This window comes from Neofelis nebulosa, chromosome 7, assembly GCF_028018385.1.
Source record: "Neofelis nebulosa isolate mNeoNeb1 chromosome 7, mNeoNeb1.pri, whole genome shotgun sequence".
In the NCBI taxonomy this organism is placed as follows: domain Eukaryota; kingdom Metazoa; phylum Chordata; class Mammalia; order Carnivora; family Felidae; genus Neofelis; species Neofelis nebulosa.
In genome coordinates this window covers 32,351,461-32,371,628 of record NC_080788.1, presented here as the reverse complement: position 1 = coordinate 32,371,628, position 20,168 = coordinate 32,351,461, and the positions used below count along the sequence as shown (strand labels likewise).

Here is a 20,168-nt window from a genome sequence, read left to right as displayed (position 1 = left end):
AAGCAAAAATCCACAGGGGGCTTATTCAGTGATGGACAGGAGACTGGCAGATAAGAGCTAGCCCTTTCCTCCTTCCATCAGGACACTCAGCTCACCTAAAAACATGTCAGGTCCTCCCATGGCTTGCAGGGGCAACCCAGAGTCTTATCCCCCAAACTCTACACGCCAGGCCCTGGGCTTGTGGGGCAGGAGTGCCACCTGGTGGCCACTTTGGAACAGAGGGGAGTCTTAGCATAGACTGTGGGTAGATACAGACTCCCAAGCCTTTCTGGAGACAAACTCCTCCCTCCACCCCACCACACCCCCACCCCCATCTTTGAGCCTCTATTCTCAGTGCCCAAGGCCTGTGGCACAGCAGAATCTCGTGGGAGTCATGTGGAACCCATCCTGCCTAAAAAAGTCTCCTGACTAGATGTGGCTGAGGTCAGAGCAGGTCCCAGCATGGCCAGTGACCCAAGTAAGGCCCTGCCCTAGCCCAGGCCTCCATTTCTTTGTTTACAAAATGATAAAGAGAAACTATCCTTCTGGTCTATCTCCAATCTAGACCAGAGACACACCAAACTTTCTCATTCTTTCTGTGTTTCCTTGTTTGTAGATTGAAACAGATATGCTTTTAAAATTATCTCTGCAGGACAGGTGTCCCAGGCCCTCCCAGCTCTGATGTGTCACCCGAGCCTGCTGGGGCCACCTGCATGAAAAGAAAGACATGCAGACATGTGATCTCCCACAAACAGTTCACGTTCTTTTGTAGATACAATGATCTAAGAATCCCAATTCTTGACTCTCGGAGGTCATTCAGTCCAACCTGGGAGCCCCTCACAGCAGCCTAGATGGCAGTCATGCAGCCTCTTACATACCCCCAGTGATGATGAGCTCACTTCCAAGGCATCTTACTCAGCTCTCATTAAGCCATCTCCCCTGGGAGAAGACTCCTGCCCAGTGGTCCTAAATCTGTCCTCTGAGGCCACACAGACCATGTCTAATCTCTCTTCCTGGGATACAGCCAGGGGATTTCAATAGGGAATTTCAGCAGAGGTCATGCCCTTCTAAATCTACTCTTTTTTCACGGCAAATAACCCCAATTCCAACTAGGTCCCTCAGGGGCTTTGCTTGTTCTCTGTGATCCTTGTTGATTCCTAGGACGTCAGCAGTCAGGCATTTGACAAACTTCTACAGAGAAGCTCTTAGGTGCTGGGCAGCTCGGTTTGTGTCCATCTCCTTCATTTACTTTTTTTTTTTTTTTTTTTTAAAGTAAGCTCTACGCCCAATGTAGGGCTTGAACTCACAACCCCAAGATCAGGAGTTGCATGCTCTCTTGGGGCGCCTGGGTGGCTCAGTCAGTTAAGCATCTGACTTCAGCTCAGGTAATGATCTTACAGTTCATGGGTTCAGGCCCTGCATCAGGCTCTGTGCTGACAGCTCAGAGCCTGGCGCCTGCTTTGGATTCTGTGTCCCCCTCTCTGCCCCTCCCCCACTCATGTTTGCACGCTCTCTCTCTCTCAAATAAATAAACATAAACAAAAACTTTTTTTTTTAATTAAAAAAAAGAGTTGCATGTTCTCCTGACTGAGCCACCTGGGCACCCCTGTGTCCATCTCCTTCAAAAATAGCACCCTGGTGGCAGATCAGAACACAACATTTAGAAGAGAGGCTGAGTAGTAAAGAGTTGGAAGACTGATTTCCCTCCTGACTACAGCCCCCTAAAGGCACTGCCTCATGGGGCTGAGATACCAGGCTGCTAAATCCTATCGTTCTTAGCCCGTGGCCATCCTTGGGCCAATTCCCACCCATCAGCAGTGGCCTTCTGGAACACTGGTTGAGAAAGACTGAGTCTGAATCTGGGCTTAGGAGGGGGGAAAAATGAGAACCCATCCTTCATGAGAACAATTGGTTTTCTAGTCCCCACCACAGGACCTCAGGTTGTCCCTATTCCTGTCCCTCTTGTTAGGGTTGTCCCTGACTCCATCAGTCATCTAGAACACTCACCAGTCCAGCTCTGAGTGCCCTTCCATCTCTGCTTTACGCCCTGTCAACATCTACCTCTACAAACTGAGAGGAAATGTCAAACAGGACACAAGCGAGGCTCCAAGAGGTTAGGCTGTCTGTGGAGAAGACCTAACTCTCAGCCCGTCTGACTCAGAAGATTGATTCCCCTCGAAGACCCAAGCTGCCGCTTCCTGGAGGGATGTGCCTCCGAGTGGCTTCCAGCTCTGGCAGCCAGGCCCCACGTGTGCACACTGACGGAATCGTGCTGATACAATCCCACCCCAGTCCTAGAAAGGGCCAGTTTCCCAACACAGCCACATCCTGTTACACGAGGAAGCCCTCATCAGTAGATGGAGTAGTATCTACCTCTCTGGGTTGTTAGGAGGTTCAGCCGAGATGGCATATGCGTGTACCCAGCTCAATGACTGGCACAGACAGGGTTAACAGACGAGTACTACCCTACTGCACTGCTGTCAGCCACTTTGCCAAGGTACAGCAGGGCAGTGCCTGGGTCTCTGTACAAGGCATTGCAAGCATACAGGGAGCTGAATGCTGTCACCGGCAACTGCAGAGCCTGAAGGAGCCAGACAGGGCGGGCCCAGGGACACAGGGGCAGAGCCAAGCCGACCTAACCCCCACCCAGGCCCACAGGGGGCTCGGGGAGGCTGGGTAAGCACACGGAGGCCTAAATAACCCCCCAACGTTCTCACCAAACGTTCAATGCCACGGCCTGTGGCAGAAGTGACAAGAGGCCAGCTCAGGGTAGGGCTCTGAGAGCTTGGTCTGGGGCCCAGGCCAGATGGGGCTGAGGCGAGGAGCAGAACCGGGGCCCATGTGCCCAGCAAGCTGTGCCAGCCCAGCCCATGCCAGCCCAGCCAAATTTGAGTTATATCAGGAGAAGGGATCTGCTCAGAAAACTCACCCATCTCTGCATATTTACATATTCTATTTTGGGGTCTTTTCCTTTTTTTTCCCTTAGCTTCCTAGAAAAGTTCTCGTGATCAATTCCAACTTCACCTCTGCTGAACTGCAAAAGCTCACTCTCAGTCCCATCTCCCCCCAACTGCCAACTATCTCCCCTCCAGCTACCCTCCTGCAGGCAAGGTTCTCCAGAGTTCTCTGCCCTCCCTGCCTCTGCTGCCCCACCTATTCAGGCCTCAACCCCTGCCACTGTTTTCTGGTTCCACTATAACGTTTCCGCAAGGTCACCATGGCTCAAGTCAGCAAGTCCAAGGTCAGCCCTGGCTGCTAAGGTCTCTCCACAGAGCTCACAAAACTGACCGTGCCCTCTTTGTCCAGTTCCATTCCGGCAGCTTTGATGACTCATGGTCTCACCTTCCCAGAAGCGGCGGAGACTGCCCCCTTCCGTGTTCCATGGTCACCAGTCACCATCCCTATGAAGTCTAACTCCTTAGTGGGTGTCCCTTGGCTGCTACCCATCCTTGAAAAGTTGAATTCTCTTCTCACAGGACACAAGCAGAGTCTTCAACCCAAGACTCCCTGATCATTATCTCTAACTTAAGAAACACCCACTGTTCTACAAGACACCCCCACCTGGCTGTCCCATGGCACCGTGAGCCCGACGTGTCCCAAACTGGCCCTGCATTTCAAAGCCAACCCCCGATCTCTTATTCTGGCCGCACCACCATCTACCCGCTCACGCCCCACCACCTTCTCCGTCTCCCTCATCCCCACATCTAGTCTGTCTTTCACATCTCACATCCCTCCCCTCCACCCAGCCCCCCTGCTGCGGCTCTAGTCCCCACGTGCGTGCGTCCCATCTGCAGGCAGCAAGCCGCCGAGCCGCCGAGCTGGTCTCCCACTGCCAATCTCACTTCCCACAAATCCAGCCTCCACACAGCTGTCAGGTTACCTCACACGAATTTGGTCCCCGCCCCCCACCACCCCCCCCCACCCCCCAACTGGCCTGCCTAAAGCCATCCAAAGGGTGCTCTCTGCCTTTAGGATAAAGCCCAAGCTCCTCTACCTGGTCAGCCCCTGCACCGCCTCCCACCCCTCTGCACCCACCAGCTAGGAGCAGCAGTGGGAAGTGCACCAGCTTTGGTGCAAGACAGACCTGAGTTCCTGAGGCCAACTTGTCCAATGCCTAACTGCGATTGTGGACGGATGACCTCACCTCTCAAGTCCCTGTGTCCTCACCCGAAAACTGGGGCTAATTAAGTAACGCTCACCTTTCCCAAGAGGCCATGTGAATGCTAAGTCCTCAAATGGCTCTCCACCCGCCCCCCTTCCACACGGCCAGACTGCCAGGTGAGCCCACGGTCAGTGCTTAGTGGATCACAGCTTCCTCACTGGCCTCCCTGCCTCAAGCCTAACCCACTCTCCACCTGTTCACACACAGCAGCCAGTGACCTATCTACAATGCAAACCTCACTCTCCCTGGACTCAAAATCTCCTGTGACTCCCAGTGTTCTTAAGGGAAGTCCAAACTCTTTATACATGGCTTAAAAGGATCCAGCCTCTGCCTACCTCAAAAATCCACCCTGCCACACAGGGCTACAGGAGCTGTATTCTTCCTGCTTCTGGCCCTCTCAGCACGTACACTTTCCTGCCCAACTCCTCCTCCCCCTCAGCTCTCAAGTCAGACACCACTCTCTCCAAGAAGCTCTCCCTCACTCACACACCCCCACCCTAACCCTTTCTATGAGGACCCTTTCTCCCCTTTCTATGGGGACCTGCCTCGTCTGCCTGTCATCAGCCTTTAGTGTAAACATGTTTTTCTGTCTTCCCAATGACGTGGCTCTGTGACAGCAAGGACCCCATCAGGTTTACCTGGCACAGAGCAGAGGCTGAACGAATGTTTTTTGGGAGAGTAAAGGGAACAATGGTGAGGAAGGAGTCCTTGCCCCGTGGAAAGCCCCAGGCTCTGTGTGGGCGCTTATCAGACTCAACATATATTATTTAAAACATGGCCACAGGAAGTAAAGCCAACTTGCCAAGACCTCGGAGGAAAGAGCTGACAAAGAAGGGAAGGGGAAATCGTGGAAACGGTTCAATTCTTGGAAACAGTGCAACTGGTATTTGGGGGGTCAGTTCCAGGGACAGGGCAGGGTTACTCAAATGTCCCCCAGCATGATGGTGTGGGAGAGTTGAGCCCCAGTGCTTGTGATGGCAGTCCCCAGGGGCAGGGTATGAGTGGCCACAGAATGGAACCTAGCTCTAGGCAGGCAGTGTCATGGGGAGAAGGGCTGTGTCAGCAAGTGGTCCCATGTGGCTGGAAATGACCTCTGTTTCTACCACAAACAAGCCAGAGACGTTGGGTGAAAAGACAGAGAGCTTCCTTCTTGGTCTTTGTTCCCACCCACAAGGAGGCAGCTGGGCTCCAGGTAGACCACTGAGGCCCAAAAGAGGCCCAGCACCAAGAAGCCTGGTAAGTTCCAAGCCTTTGCAGCAAATGCAAACACCTCTCAACATTAATTCTAGGATGGAGAGGGAAATGTGGCGAGACTTCACAGTTTCTGGAGGAGGGACAGAACACTATGCTACTCAGGCCATATCTAGAACAGGGGGTCCTCCTGAGCGCCTCCTCTTAAGAGCATCACTGATAAGGAAGTCATTCATGGAGAACAGGATGTGCGAGGCACCAAAACCAGCACAGGCCAAAGGGGCAAGTGAATTGTCACCCCTCTCCCTAACTAAAGCCACGCTAACAGAGCAGAGAGGGCAGCAGGCTTGTCTGTGTGCTCCCTCGGGGCAGAGATGGGACCAAAGGACAGAAGAGGCAGTCCTTATCAGTGGTAGACCTCATCCCAGGAAGTGACAAGCAGAGGCTGAATGACCAGGACAGTGGATGCTGTGGGCAGGACGTCTGCCTAAGGCACAGGGCAGGTGCAGACCTGAGCTCCTTTCCACTGAAACACCATCTGAGGGGAAGGATCTTTTCCTGACAAAGTATTCAAAGCACACGAAACCCACTCGCTCAACTTGGACGTGTCTGCGACGCAGTAGGAAACACTGTGCCAAGGGGAACGAGAGCTCGGGCAGATGGAGCGGCAGCTTGGGGGTTGGTGCCCTCTCTTCAAGATGAAAGCTGAGCCCTGTTCGTGTTGGTGTTGTTGTTTAGTATTGTTATTTAACTGCTCTTGTATTTACGCCTTGAGGACAGAGAAGAGGGCCCTGCCTCCTGGCACAGCTCTGAGGCCCAGAGTCTGGCGTGGTTACAGAATAGGCATCAAAGACTCCCTGGCAAGAGGAGGCCAGGGGAGGAATATGGAATCTTGTGGGAGCCTGTGGGAAAGCAAGCTGCCCTACCCGCTCACAGTAAAAGGACACCTGGCCACTCCTCAGACTGGGGTCATCTCAGAAGAGCAGGCCTCTTCTGGCCACAGCCGCCACACAGCAGCCACCCTGGACCTGGGTGGCGGCTCTGCTCCAGCCTTGGGCATGTCCTGAGGCTGCCACACCCCAACGTACCAAAGGTCCTGGGGCTATCACTGGAAACTTCTCCAAAAAAGAGAATGTGGGCATCACACAGCATCCCGTGATGTGGGTCTAAAATTCTCCACCCAGGGCTCAGAAGCAGGGGCAGGCCACAATCCCTGATCCCACGGCGCCAAGACCCACACACCACGCTTGCCCCATTGCCTCCACCAGCTCAGATCAGCCAGAACAGCCAAGCAATGGACAAGGCGGAAGGTCGACCATCAGATGTATTGGGGAGAGGAGAGATGGGGCACCTTCAGGAGTGCCTCCCACGGGCAGCCGCCTTGGCAGTTTGCTGGGGGGTCAGGAGGAGCAGGAGTTCACGGGGCTCCTCCGGCAAAGATGAGCTCCAGGGCCGCTTGGATGTCGCCGCCAGTGGCCTGCAGGGCCCGCAGGCTCAGCTCATCGTCCTGGATGCCCATGTCGCGCAGCTGCTGCAGCTGGGGCTGCCACTGGCTCTGCAGAAAGACAGGACAAGCGGAAGCCGTTAGCTGGGATCCTCAGTAGACTTGCCGGGGTCTGCTCTTTCAGGGGGAGGGACGAAGGTCGGTTCCTAAGGCAAAGTCGCTGATGTGAAGTTCCGCAGAACACAGGGCTTCTAGGAAGACTACCAGAGGGCCTTGAGAGTTTAGAGAACAAACGAGAAGTTTTCCCAATTAAAAAAGGAAAAATTTAACATAAGGATCAAAAAAGAAGGCACAGATTACTCACTATCTAAATTTTAAAAAATTAAATTACTTTCTTTCTCCTGCTCTATGTATAGACAGACAGACACATACACACAGATGGGGGGAGGGGGTACATTTTTAAATTAGTTTTGTTTTTGAGTGTGATGCATAGTGAAAAGTTTCCCTCTATCCACTCCCATACCCACCCCAGAGAACCTATTTTACTTATCTTTGAGAAAATACAAATATATATTCCCGTAGCTACTCTTTTCTTAGACCCTGTTCTACCCTCAGCACCTGCCTTTTTTCCAACATAATTAACATAGCCTGATGATCTCTCTTTGCCACTAGAGAGCTTTTTAATAACTGTACAATATTCCAACTCATACATGTCTTGAAATGTACCATAACTGAGCTGTTTCCAACCCTTCGCCACTACAAACGATGCCAAGGTGACGGCCTCTGTACAAATGTCGTTTTCTACATGCACACACATAACTCTAGGAGAAATTCCAAGAAATGGGGCTGGAAGGAATCATGGCGTTAATCAGCACTTCCTTTCCACGAAGAGCCTGTTCCTGTCCTTTGCCCATTTTTCTATGGAGTTGTTGGTCCTAAATTGCTAGAATTCTACACACCAGGGAAGTTTTGCCTGGTATGTGTTACAGACTTTTTCCCTGTTTGTTGTTGGCCTTTGGTCTTTGCTTCTGGTTTGGTGTGGTTTCCTATGCAGAAATATTCACTTTTACAAACTCAAAATGTATTACTCTTTATGTAATGGCTCCTGGATTTTGACTCTCAGCTACAAAAGGCCCTCTCCACTATAAGGGTTTAAAGAAATTAACCCACATTTTCTTTCTTTCTTTTTTTTTTAAATCTTTTTTTTTTTAAGTTTTTTTAATGTTTGTTTTTGACAGAGAGAGAGAGAGACAGACAGACAGACAGACAGAGCATGAGCAGGGGAGGGGCAGAGAGAGAGGGAGACACAGAATCCGAAGCAGGCTCCAGGCTCTGAGCTGTCAGCACAGAGCCCGACGCGGGGCTTGAACTCATGAGCTGTGAGATCATGACCTGAGCCGAAGACGGATGCTCAACTGACTGAACCACCCAGGTGTCCCCCACATTTTCTTTTAGTACTTTCAAAGCTTTATCAATATCTCTACTTCATGAAGGAGGAAGTGCACAACTTAAGGAAGACAATGTGCTCACTCGTGGGAAGAAGGCAGTGGGGATGAAATGCAAATTCAGAGAGGCGGGCAGGCAGTGAGGTGTGGAGGGTCTTTCAAAAACCACACAAACCAACTTGGTTGGTCAGGTGGAGCCAGTGAAAGTTCTTGAGCTGGAGAGCAGAGTGAACAGGCATCTAGCTGGGGAAGATGAAGGAATGGAAAAGACAAGCTGTCCACGGACCCTGCTCCTATTGCCCTCACTGTCCACTGGGACCACACAGGTTTAGAGGAAACCACGGGAGCTTGAACCCTGTCTTTCCCACTTGATGGCTATATGACCCTGGACCAATTCCAGAAATGACATTCACCCCCAGGCTCAGGAAACAGAGTGGAAACAGAGTGAAGGAAACAAAGGAAACAAAGTGTTTGGAAACAGAGTGAAGGAAACAAAGCAAAGGAAACAGAGTGAAGCAGACAGCTCATGCGCAGAGATATGCAATAAAACGTTGGCTCCTACGGTCTTCCACTTAGTTGCTCGAGTGACCTTTCCATGAAGCAGAGCAGCCATGGTGTCATTCCCTGCTGAAACCTTCCTTGGCTCCCTGGTGACTACAGGATCAAGTCTGGTCTCCTTCCTCAAACACTCAGGGCTGTCACACTCAGGGTCCTGCTCCCCTGTTCTCTGGCTCCGTCTGAGATCTTCTCCATGAGGACACTGCCTTCTGGCCTTGCAGGCTCCGGGATGTCACATGTACCTCCACACATTTGCTCCAACAGGTGGCCGCCTCTACCTGGACACCATCCTCCCAAATACCCCTTTCCTGTCTGGCTAACCTCTAACCAATTCTTTGATAATCAGTTCAAACGCCCCTTCCTCAGAAAAGTTCTGCCTTGGGGCGCCTGGGTGGCTCAGTCGGTTAAGCGGCCGACTTCGGCTCAGGTCATGATCTCGCGGTCCGTGAGTTCAGGCCCCGCGTCGGACTCTGTGCTGACAGCTCGGAGCCCGGAGCCTACTTCAGATTCTGTGTCTCCCCCTCTCTGACCCTCCCCCGTTCATGCTCTGTCTCTCTCTGTCTCAAAAATAAATAAAACGTTTAAAAAAAAAAAAAAAAAAAAAAAAAAGAAAAGTTCTGCCTGACCCAGGCCCTCACTTGAAGCCTGGGCCGGGCTTCTCTCTCTACTGCTCCCGTTTCAATCTCCTGATACCCCTCCATGGCAGAGATGATGATGGCTCACCTCTGCCCCAGGAGCTGGACCCAGATCTGGTATTTCAGTACTCAATACTCAGTCGATGCTCACGGAATGAATGAATGACTCTTTGACTAAAACGGCCATTAAGTGTCCCAGCCACACAGTCAGTGGAGTCAGGCCAGGGCCACAGGGTGCAGGAGTGGAAGCCACAGGGAAAACTGCCCTTGCTGGGAGCATCCTCTCCTGTCACACTGCCAGGCACCAGCTGTTCCTAGAGCGAAGAAGGCCCTCCAGAGAGCAGAAAGAAGCTCCGTATTCAAAGTAACCAGGCAGCCGCATGGATACTGGAGTGGGGAAAACTGACCTGAAGGCTGGGCTGCCCAGAGGCCTGCAGAGCATGCTGTAGGGCTTGGCTGAAGAGATCGTTGGTGATGGGTGTCCCTGACTGGACACCAGAGGACATTGGTGAGGTCCCTGAGGAATGGCCCTAGAGACAAATCAGTGGTTAGTGCCACCCTCAGAGCCACCTCAATCTTCCAGTACATACATGAGACCGTCACGGCACCCCATCGTGGCTCCCTGGGGTACCCAACTACTGCCTCCCAATAGACACCTACGTGGGACAACCACACAGGGGTGCCTAAAAGCTCGCTGAGGCCAGAAAAGATTCCATCCTCTTCTGCCCAGAGAAATGGACCTGAGCCTCTGACCTAGCCTAGGACCGCAGCATTGGGAGAGATGGCCTTGGCAGCTTGAGTGACCATTACCAGGAACGCTTAAGCCGGTGATGGCTGAGACCTGTCAAGGATGAGGAAGGGCACACTACGCGAGGGGAGGTTCTAAATGACGAGGGGAGGAATTCTGGACTATACTGCACCCCGATGCTAAGCCCTAAAGGCAAGTCAGGGAGAGGGTGACCAGGCTGCAGTGAGAACCCCACCAGGGTTCCAGGAAGACTTCAGCTCAAACCAGATCTAGCACCAGGGTCAGCAAAGGTAAACTCACTGTACTGCTGGGGAGCTTCTCCCCTGGGGGCCCGGCCCCCATCTTCATACCTGGGTGCCAGGAGTCGGCGTGTGAGAGCTGCTCTCCGGAGTGCTGGCCAGGGCCAGGGCAGTGGCCAGCTCGCTCTGGGTAATGGGCCTGGGGCCAGCAGCTCCACTGTACCCCAGGGAGGCCGGGCGGGAGCTGGGTGTGCTGCTAGAAGGCGTGGACCTGGAGGTCTGGAGAAGGGAGGTGCCCAGGATCAGGGAAGTGGCACTGAGACATTCCCAAATGAACCCCGCCCCCGCTGCAGGAACAGAAGGAGCCTCCCCAAGCTGCCAGGTTCAGAAAGGAATAGTATGACATAGATTGGCCACCATAGGGGTTAAGACCACCCCTTGGCTTGGGTGTGCCAAGTCCCAGGGAGAGGCGCATCCCTGGCACCATCTCCTCTAAATGGCAAGCAGCCAGGCCACTTACTGGGTGAAAGTCGTCCTCATCGTCAGAGAGCCCTTCAAACAGGAAGCCACCTGGAGGAGGGAGAACAGATTTCGGGAGGAAGAACAGAAAGGCACAGGCGTAGCTCCAGAATCTCAGTTCAGATACTCTCCAAATTCACATTTTCATCTCTCCCCTTGGAAAATTACAGGACAGATGCACTCCCTGACTCAAACCGAGAGTTCCCGAGGAACGCCCTCTGCCAGAGCTATACATAGCTGCTGAGTAAAGCAAATCCCTGGGCCACTGCCGGCTCCCGAGGGGGCCTACGTTACGCTTTCTGGGGCCTACCTGGCATGTCCCGGTACGAGCTGGAGGGCATGCTCCTCGAAGAGGAGTCAGCTCCTGGCAGTGGGGTGCTGCCCGCCACCGAGTGCAGAACCAGAACAATGGCATTGACCAGGGCTGGGTGAGCAGGCACCAACCTGGGATAGAGGCAGGAAGAAACACAAGGGTGACTAAGAAAGAAAGAGACCCCTCAGTATGCCAGCAGTTCTGGGTGCCCCTCAAAACAGCTGCATTCCCTTGCCTGACTTGAAATTCCTTGGCACCTCCCACCGGTTGGCTCTGTTCTCCTGCCCTGCCCTCAGCAGCAATGGCAAGGCCGCCAGTCCTAGGGTCCACTGCCAATGCTTCACCTTCCCCTCTGGCAAGGCATGATAGGACATGCACAGCCAAGGAGGCTCAAGGGTCTCTCTCTAGTCTCATCTCCGTCACTACTTTCCTGGATGACCTCTGTCAGGTGCCTTCTCTTCCCAGGGTGGAGCTGTTTTCTTCACTTGCAAAATAAGGTCTATAATAACCTGTACTGTCCCTTCTAGTTCTAAAATTTTAGGGATCAGTGCTCCTGCATCTTTCCCCATCTTAAAATATTTTAAAGGCTCAGGGCACCTGGGTGGCTCCGTTGGTTAAGCATCCGACTTCGGCTCAGGTCATGATCTCGTGGATCGTGAGTTCAAGCCCTGCATCAGACTCTCTACTGTCAGCATGGGGCCCGCTTTGGATCCTCTGCCTCCCTCTCTTTGCCCCTCCCCTGCTTGTGCATGTGTGTGTTCGCTCTCTCACTCTCTCAAAAAACAAAAGTATATATATATGTATATATGTATATATATATATGTGTATATATATATATATGCACACACATATATATATACTTTTATATATATATATATTTACATTTATATATATTTTTACATATATATATATATATATATATATATATATTTTAAAAGCTCTCCAATGTCTACCGAATGAGCACTGAACTGAGCCCGGCTGCAAAGCCACCTCCCTCAGAACCCTGCTTCAACTCCGCATCTCCACGTGTCCTGTCCCTGGGCTTCGTCGGTCTACTGGGAGCCCCTGCTCTTTCTCACCTGCTGACATACTTAACAGGTAGACTTTGGGAGAGATGGGGTTGGGCTCTAGGAGCAGAATCTGGGGTGACGATTAGGTTTCTGACCCAACCATGAGGAGACACAGGGTACCCTTTAATAAGATGGGTAGACTTACGTATCAAGCATGCTGGGATCAGCGAAGACAGAGAAGAGGTCCTTGTCCTGGAGAACGCCTGAAGGAGAACAGGGCTCACCTCAGAGACTGTTCCTAGTCTAGGAGGGTATGAAGAGGCTTTAGGCCTCAGAGCAACCAGCTCAACAGGGACACAGGACCACAGAGCAGCTCTCATGAGAAGGGGAGGAAACAAAACACCAAGAAGCACAACCCAAGTGTTCTCCACCGTGTTCCCCACTCACCACCTCCCTCTGCACTTAGGTCACATGCTGCATACCGACACATCAGCCTCTCTTCCCCATATATCTGGGTTCCTCCCTTGGCCACCAAAGTGTGTAGGAAGTCTTCCCTCCTGGGGGCAAAATGCTGCCCCCATCTGGTAGGTTTACCATCTCATTTATGATGTTAGCTAGGCCAGGATTTCTCAGCAGCACTGACCGCTCTTGGAGGGCTGGGTGTATGTAACACATCTTGGTTACCCCTCACCCCAACAAGACCAGTGGTTCTTCACAAGATGGTAATTGCCTCTCCCTGTTTCTCCTTCTCCAACAACTCCTGTTTCCTCAAGCTCAGTCCTGCACTTACCGAGGGCAATGGGGTCACTGCTGAGACCTGGGGTGGCCACAATGATCTGATCCAGAGATTCCTTATTGCTGAGCATCTTAAAGACCTGCAGGAGAAATGGGGGTGGGGGCAGGGGCGCTGAGCACTCAACCAGCTCAATCCACTCAGCAAACACCTGCACGCTGCTGAAGTGCTTCCTGCCTCTGTGTGCTTGCATGCACACCACCACAGTGGAACAATAGCCCCAGGAAACACATGAACTTTTTTCTCTAAGATTGTAGCTTACTGGAGGGGAAACAAACAATTTTTAAAGAAAGCAAGACCACGGTAAACCTTCAATCTCTAGTCCTGTCCCTCATCTGTAGCTCTAATGCTTCCAAAATAAAAGCTCTCTTTGTAAGCCCAATGGCAAACGTTCTTCTAGGTCCCAAAAGCCCTTTTCAATCTCTGTAAAATTATCATTTCATATGCATATATGTCGGGAAGTTTGCAGCTCTATTAATTCTGCTTATCAACTCTCCTACAGAAAGACATCAGCACATTTGCCCAGTGAGGAAATCCAGGTAAGGAGCAGTGGGCAGGCAGTTCAGCAAAAGTCAAAGAATGACGCCCGGCAGAAACAGCATGTGGATCCATTGGCTGTAACTATATTCATTCCATGAGGCCAATCCAATATCAGGAGAGGTAGTATCATTCTCACGAGAGGAAATCAACAAGACCTAGCTGAGAGAGCCTGTTTGGGGGATGATAGGGCTCTACTGAGACCCACAGACACGACAAAAACTCCCCAAGGAACTCTTAGTAGCCATGGTAACAGGCTTCCAGCTCCCACTCGACACCACTCACCAGCGTTCACACCCTCTCCTGCCATCCTGGCAAGAGTCTGGGGCAAGGGGCCTCGGCACACACTCACCGCCTCCCTGTAGGAGGAGCTGCTGTGCAGGGCAGTGTGCAGCACCCGGAACTCCCTCAGGGCAGCCACTCTGTCCACAGGCTCTGGGGACAAGACACTCAGTTACCTACAACCCGGCCCTGTCCCTGCGGCAGATGCAGAGCATCATCCAGCGTGTTCCCTCAGCACCCCACAAAGAACATGAGTGCCCATTCAGAAAAACCCACTGATGCCACCACAGATGGGAGAACCACACCCTCTTTGGAGCAGCTCCAGTACACAAGGCAAACAAATTCAAGTTCAGGTGGCAGTGGTGGATCTCAGCACCTGAAAGAGACTGCTCTGATCAATATCCCACTGCGGGAGTTCTAGACTTGTTACATTTGAAAAGGAGGAATGTATAGCCAACTCTGTAGACTTTTAGACAGCGATTTAAAATAAGAACCAAAAGCCATCTGAACAATATGGAGCAATGCTGACACAATATGTTAAGAGAAAGAAATAGAACACGAAGTTGTACATATGTTCTCTAGTAAAACTCCGTAAAATGTGTCAGTGTGCACGTGGTCCAAGGCTGGAAGGGGACAAAGGGGAGAAGAGAACTTAGGGAGGGTGGCAGGATCAAGGCTAATTGTTTTCTCTGTCATATTTTCTTTTAGGCTTCTATATTATTTTTAATCTTAAAATATACATATATATAAGAACCAAGAAAAAACACTGTAGCCCTTAACCTTGTTATCACCTACGCCCAACAGCAAGCGTTTCACTGGGACTCAAAGCTCCTTCCTGATCTTTGGACACTATGATTTGTATATATGGGAAAGTTTAGCCATTGGCTTAGTTTTAATTGGTAAAGCAGATGTTTTCTAGGAGAAGGTATTCTAAGCTTCAGTGAGACCGTGTGCAAAATCATGGGAGAATAAAAGAATGAGGTGCTTTGATGGAATCCCAAGTCATTTTTTTTGTGGCCAGGGCTCACGGTACACGTCCCTGCTCAAACAGCAGGCTAAGTAAGATCCTGAAGAGATCCGTAACCTGCCACAGAGAACCATCAAAGGGATCCAGGTGGGAAGGGAGGAACTGACAGGTTCTCCTCCTACAGGCGCTAATCTAGTGGGAGACCCAGAAATGTGCTTCCTTTTATAAGAGCACTCAAAAATAAAATATCCAAAATGCCACCGCGAAACCGTTTCTTTTCAGATCTAAGTTTATTTTCACCCCGCAATAAAACATGCACGTGTTTCAAAGATAAAACTCCAGGCCAAAGGGAGGAGGAAAAGGACTCTTAATATCTGAATCCAGTCATCAGCTAAGAGCTGTGGTTGTCTCTGTAACATCTCTGAGCTAATCTCTACCTCACTCTTTGGAAGTGGGAAGCAGCCAGCCCAGTGGAAAGAATGTGGGCTCTAGAGCCAGGAAAACCTGATTCACATCCCAGCTCTTGCATTAATTTTCTAAGTAGGTGACCTTGAATAAATACCTTTTCTAACTTTCCTTTTCTTCATCTATCAAATGCTAATGCTGTTACCTGGCCTGCAGGTCTAATGATTAAATGGGATATCAAAGAGAAGCAATCTGGCTTGAAGAAGCAACAAATGTTACTTTCCTTCTGTCAGTGCCCTCCAGCCAAAGACGAGAGGGGCACACCTGCAGTGGACCAAGTTGGGCTCACTGCTCTGTACAAAGGGAAGGATGCACACCACGAGAATTGGGGGTATCGCAATACAATGATGTTACAGAAGATTTATAGGATTTGGGATTCGGCTGGGGGATCGGGGGTGGGGGGGGCGGTTTCAAGAAGTAGAGTTTTGTTCTGGATTGAACGCTGTCAGGAAGTGGGGGTGATTTTATGATTGGATAGCTAATAATTCTTAGCTAGAAGGAAAGAAAACTAGAGCGAGGCCAATGCTGTAACTGGTAAAGAAGCAACAGCCACTCATAATAGCCAGGATGGAGGGATATTTGGTCACTTCTGTGATGTGAACAACGCTCAGGGCTTTGTCTCTGTTCAGAAATGAGAGGGATCTTATTTTTGTCTTGATCCATTATAGTCTCAGAGTGAGTGGCCTTACAGGTGTTGGCGATCTGTTGAAATTGCTCATGTTTCAAGGCCTAGCCAAGGGCCAGGCCAACCCTTGAATGTCAGAGACTGCCTTTCTCTTTCTCACCTCCCGTCAGTGGACAAGAGATCTTTTGTCCTTGATGTTTAGAATTGAAAAGAGGGGATATTTCAGACTGATAACCAATCACAGCAGTAATGAACATTTCAAAAATATGTCAGATGGGCAGTTTAACAAACCTCTTTTACATAGCTTAGCTTTATCCCTGGGGACACTTTTAAAACACAGACGTAAAACTGAAATTATGAATGCCAAGCAGCACCGTTTATTAATAAATCAAAAGGGCATTCGAGGTTTTGTGAGTGTTCTCCAAGAGCTACTTTAGTACTGTTCAAATATTTTCAAGCTTCAGGAAAATAAACTACCAGTACAGCAGAAGTGAGCTATCCAGGGCCACTTGTGGGAAGATTTGCTACAGCATTAGGAGAGCACAGGGAGTTTCAGCTTTTTTCTACTAAGAACAACAACAAAGAGATCCAAAGTTCACTGAGAAATAAACTGTTAATCTAAACAAGTTTAAAGAGACACACGCTCCCTACCCCACTAGAATACAATGGGTAATGAACTTAAAGTGTAGAGAAACAAGTCCCCTTCTGTTAGTGGTGTTGGCAGCAAGTAGATTAAAACTGTACTCTATTGGGGCGCCTGGGCGGCTCAGTCAGTTAAGCGTCTGACTTCGGCTCAGGTCATGATCTCCCAGTCCGTGGGTTTGAGCCCCGCGTCGGGCTCTGTGCTGACAGCTCCGAGTCTGGACCCTGCTTTGGATTCTGTCTCCCTCTCTCTCTGCCCCTCCCCTGCTCATGCTCTGTGTCTCTCTCTCTCTCGAAAATAAAGAAACATTAAAAAAAAAAATCAAAACTGCACTCTATTACCAATGGGACTAATCCACTAGGTAATAATAGATATCCTCCATCACTATCTCAGTAACTCACTTCTTTGTTCCACCCAGGCCAGGCCTCAAGAGCACACAGACCCTTTCGGTGTAGACATTACAGAAACTCTGCTTGTCTAAGGGCCCTTACTCACCTGGTTTCTGATCAGGCTCGGGCCAGGACTTGCGCAGAACATGGACTGTGGACCCAGGTTGGATGCCGTAGAAGTCAAGGGTCTGGTCATCTTTAAGCTTCCGGCCACAGTAGATCAGATCTAAAAAGAGAACTGTCCATTTATATTTTATTCTTCAAAACAGTGTAGATAGTTTCTGCCCCTAAGAAACTTATGTTGATCGGATAGCTGGAGAAGGATACGTGCTTTAAAAAGTACTCTTTATTAATAAATACATTTTAGTAACAAATTATTAGCAAGTACAAACTCATAAAATACAGAATCTATGCGCAGGTAGGCTCTAGAGCTTAACATCATGCTGACTGATATTTAAATGAATGGGAAAATGCAACAACAAAAAAGGATGAACCCAGTGTTTTTATGACTAAGAACATACTTTTTGCCAGTTGGACACCTCAGCTATTATAAATTACGTTTATGATATAATTTAGCATTACATTTAAATTCCCTCTTCCTCCACCTAGAATACCCTTACCATCTTCCTTTCCTTTATTTACTGCCTTCCCTCTAACCAACCAACCAAGCAAAAACACAAATCCTTCTAATTATCCTTTAAAACCCATCTCAAATGGGGCCTCCCCCAACAAGCTGCTCCTTCCCTAGCATACCCCAAATTCTTGCTCTTTCAGGGAAGGAATTTAACAATGTCATGGTTAAGGAGCTCTGTGATAAAGGAACTCAGTATAATGCGCAACTGAAATGGCAACCAATAGTTTTATTTCATGGTTTGTGTTTCTATTCACCCAACTACCATTAACTTCCCCGGACCATTAACATTAACGAGGCAACAAATCCCAAACTCTTAATTTACCCTTGTAATTCCCGAAGTATCCTCCCCAGAAAGAGAGCAGAGCAGCAGCCCAACCCATTTCAGAGACTCACCAATCAGCTCAGGGTCTGGAACAGACTCCTGGAGTTTTCCAGCAATGAGTTGCTTCAGAAATGAAATACTATAGCCCCCCAGTGAGTATTCACCCAGCTCTGACTCCGGCAACTGAAGAACAGACTTTGGGGCAAGTGGCTGGTCGGCCAGCTTCACCGCCAGATGCCAATCTGAGAGAGACATCCTCTCTCTTTCGCGCTCTCTCTTTCTCCCTGTAAAGGAACAGAGCCTTAGTGGTTAAAGGACAGACTGCCACCCTACACCACCCCCACCCCACCAAGGGGCTGAATGAAAGATAATTCATTGTGACACTGTTGGAAAAACACAGGGTGCAACATCAGGAAGCCAGAACTAGAATCTGGGGTCCTTTCTATACCCATCCTATGATAAACAGCAAAAAAACTTCAGCTCGCTAGGCCTCAGTTTCTTTATCTTTAAAGTGGACATAAAAATGGAATGTCGTGAGGTTCAAATGAGATCATCCAACCCCCTCCCTTACGTACACTCCTTATTTCCAATTTTCTTCATCAATTCTTGCTTGAACTGCAATAGCTTTATAACAAGCCCCTGCCTCTTGCCTCTCTCTTCCTATCAAATATCCATGCTGCCACCCAACTCATCACTATTTTTTTTCAATTCAGTATAGCTAACAAACAGTGTTATATTATTTTCAGGTGTACAGTCTAGTGATTCAATAATTGTGTACATTACTCGGTGCTCATCATGCCAAATGTACTCAGTCTCCATCACTATTTCACCCATCCCCCCACCCACCTCTGTTCTGGTAACCATCTGTTTGTTCTCCATAGTTAATCATCACTTTAAAACACAGATCTTATCAAAACATTCCTCTGCTTAGGACTCCTCCAACGACTCCAAACCACTTCTGTGAATAAGTCTATAACTCCACAGCCTGGCTTATGACAACATTTGTTTTGTTTTATGTTTTGTTTTGTTTTATGACAACATTCTTTCTGTTCCCTCTGCCAGCCTTCCTCCCCAACAGAGCCCTGCCCTGCCCTAACCTCCCCCCAGCACTTAAGTCCACCCCCAGGAAGCCTCCAGTCTTAACAAACATCTCCCACTTTTATATCTCTGTTCATCTGCTAACTCTGCATGTATAATTCCTCCTCCTCCCTCTGGCCTCTTAGCAAACTACCAAGATCAACTCAAATACAACCTTCTCTGTCCCCTCTCTCCTTCCTCTGTTGTTCCCACATACCCTCAGGGCAAAGGGTTACAAATATCTATATACTTGTCAAACCCCAGTCCCCAACGCCTTCCTGAAGGCCCCTGATAGCAAAGACTAGAATTTTTGCCTTTATTGTCCCAACGCTTGGCAGATGTGGGTCCCCAGAAAATGAATCAGAAACTCTGAGGGTGGAAGAATCCTCCAAGGCAAGCCCTCGTTATAATCATTATTGCTTCCAAAGAGGCCTCTAGTAGGGAAGCTAAAAAAAAAAAAAAAGGCCGTGTGGCTTTGAAGCTGCACAGCAGACCCCAAGGCATCCTCAAGGTACCGATCTCCAGGTTTATGAGAAGGAAGGAAATAAATAGGTCTTTTTATATACCATATCATTTTATCCTCACAACTGTTCCTTGAGGCAGGCATTACCAACTAAACATTGAAGACAAGGGAACCGTGACTCAGAAAGGTGAAGTCACTGGCCCAAGGTTACAGACAGCTAATGGTGGGGCAGGAGCACTATCTCTTAGGTGACGACCCCACCACTCCCACGGAACCAGCTAACTAATGGACACATGTCGAGCCCGCGCGACCCGGGGCCCAGAGCCCTCACCCGTCCCGCGGAAGGAACCCGGCCGCAGAGCCGCCGGTGTAAACACACTCCGGTCCTCTCGCCGGAAACCGGAAACCCTGCGCTGCATTCTGGGAATTGCAGTTTCTGCTTGCGGCCCCGTCCCTTCCAAATCCCCTGTCTGCTGGTGGCGCTAATTGCAAAGCTTCCGGTTCTGGGGTGGGCGTGGCTTCCGAGCCCCTTGAAATTTCCCGCGCGGGGCACCGCTGCGGCTTTCGCGGGTGAGAGGCCTGGTTCCTGTCTGCGTTCCAGGGCGCGAGTTGCGGGAGGTGGGCCTGGCGCCGTCCCCGGGAGCATGCAGAGTCCTCCGGCAGCGCTGGGTTGTTACTGCGCCGCCAGAGGGAAGGCCCCTCCCGGATCCCCTCCTGCTCCGACCCTC

The 20,168-nt window shown here is 50.0% G+C and overlaps 1 protein-coding gene across 2 annotated transcripts; it reads right to left on the bottom strand.

Annotated features, from left to right (window-relative positions):
- Window positions 1–6,638: 6,638 nt before the first annotated feature.
- UBL7 (ubiquitin like 7) lies at window positions 6,639–19,899 on the bottom strand. 2 transcript variants are annotated; one of them, XM_058737064.1, is made up of 11 exons: window positions 19,772–19,899; window positions 17,972–18,184; window positions 17,051–17,182; window positions 13,926–14,008; window positions 13,034–13,118; window positions 12,449–12,506; window positions 11,231–11,364; window positions 10,922–10,971; window positions 10,513–10,680; window positions 9,822–9,944; window positions 6,639–6,887 (listed from the first exon to the last, which is right to left on the bottom strand). In XM_058737064.1, the coding sequence occupies exons 1-11, from the start codon at window positions 19,857–19,859 to the stop codon at window positions 6,750–6,752; spliced, it is 1,272 nt and encodes a 423-aa protein (XP_058593047.1). In that variant the 5' UTR covers window positions 19,860–19,899; the 3' UTR covers window positions 6,639–6,749. The 2 variants fall into 2 exon arrangements, with proteins under 2 accessions (XP_058593047.1, XP_058593048.1); XM_058737065.1 differs by having other exon boundaries at window positions 17,051–17,170.
- Window positions 19,900–20,168: the final 269 nt, after the last annotated feature.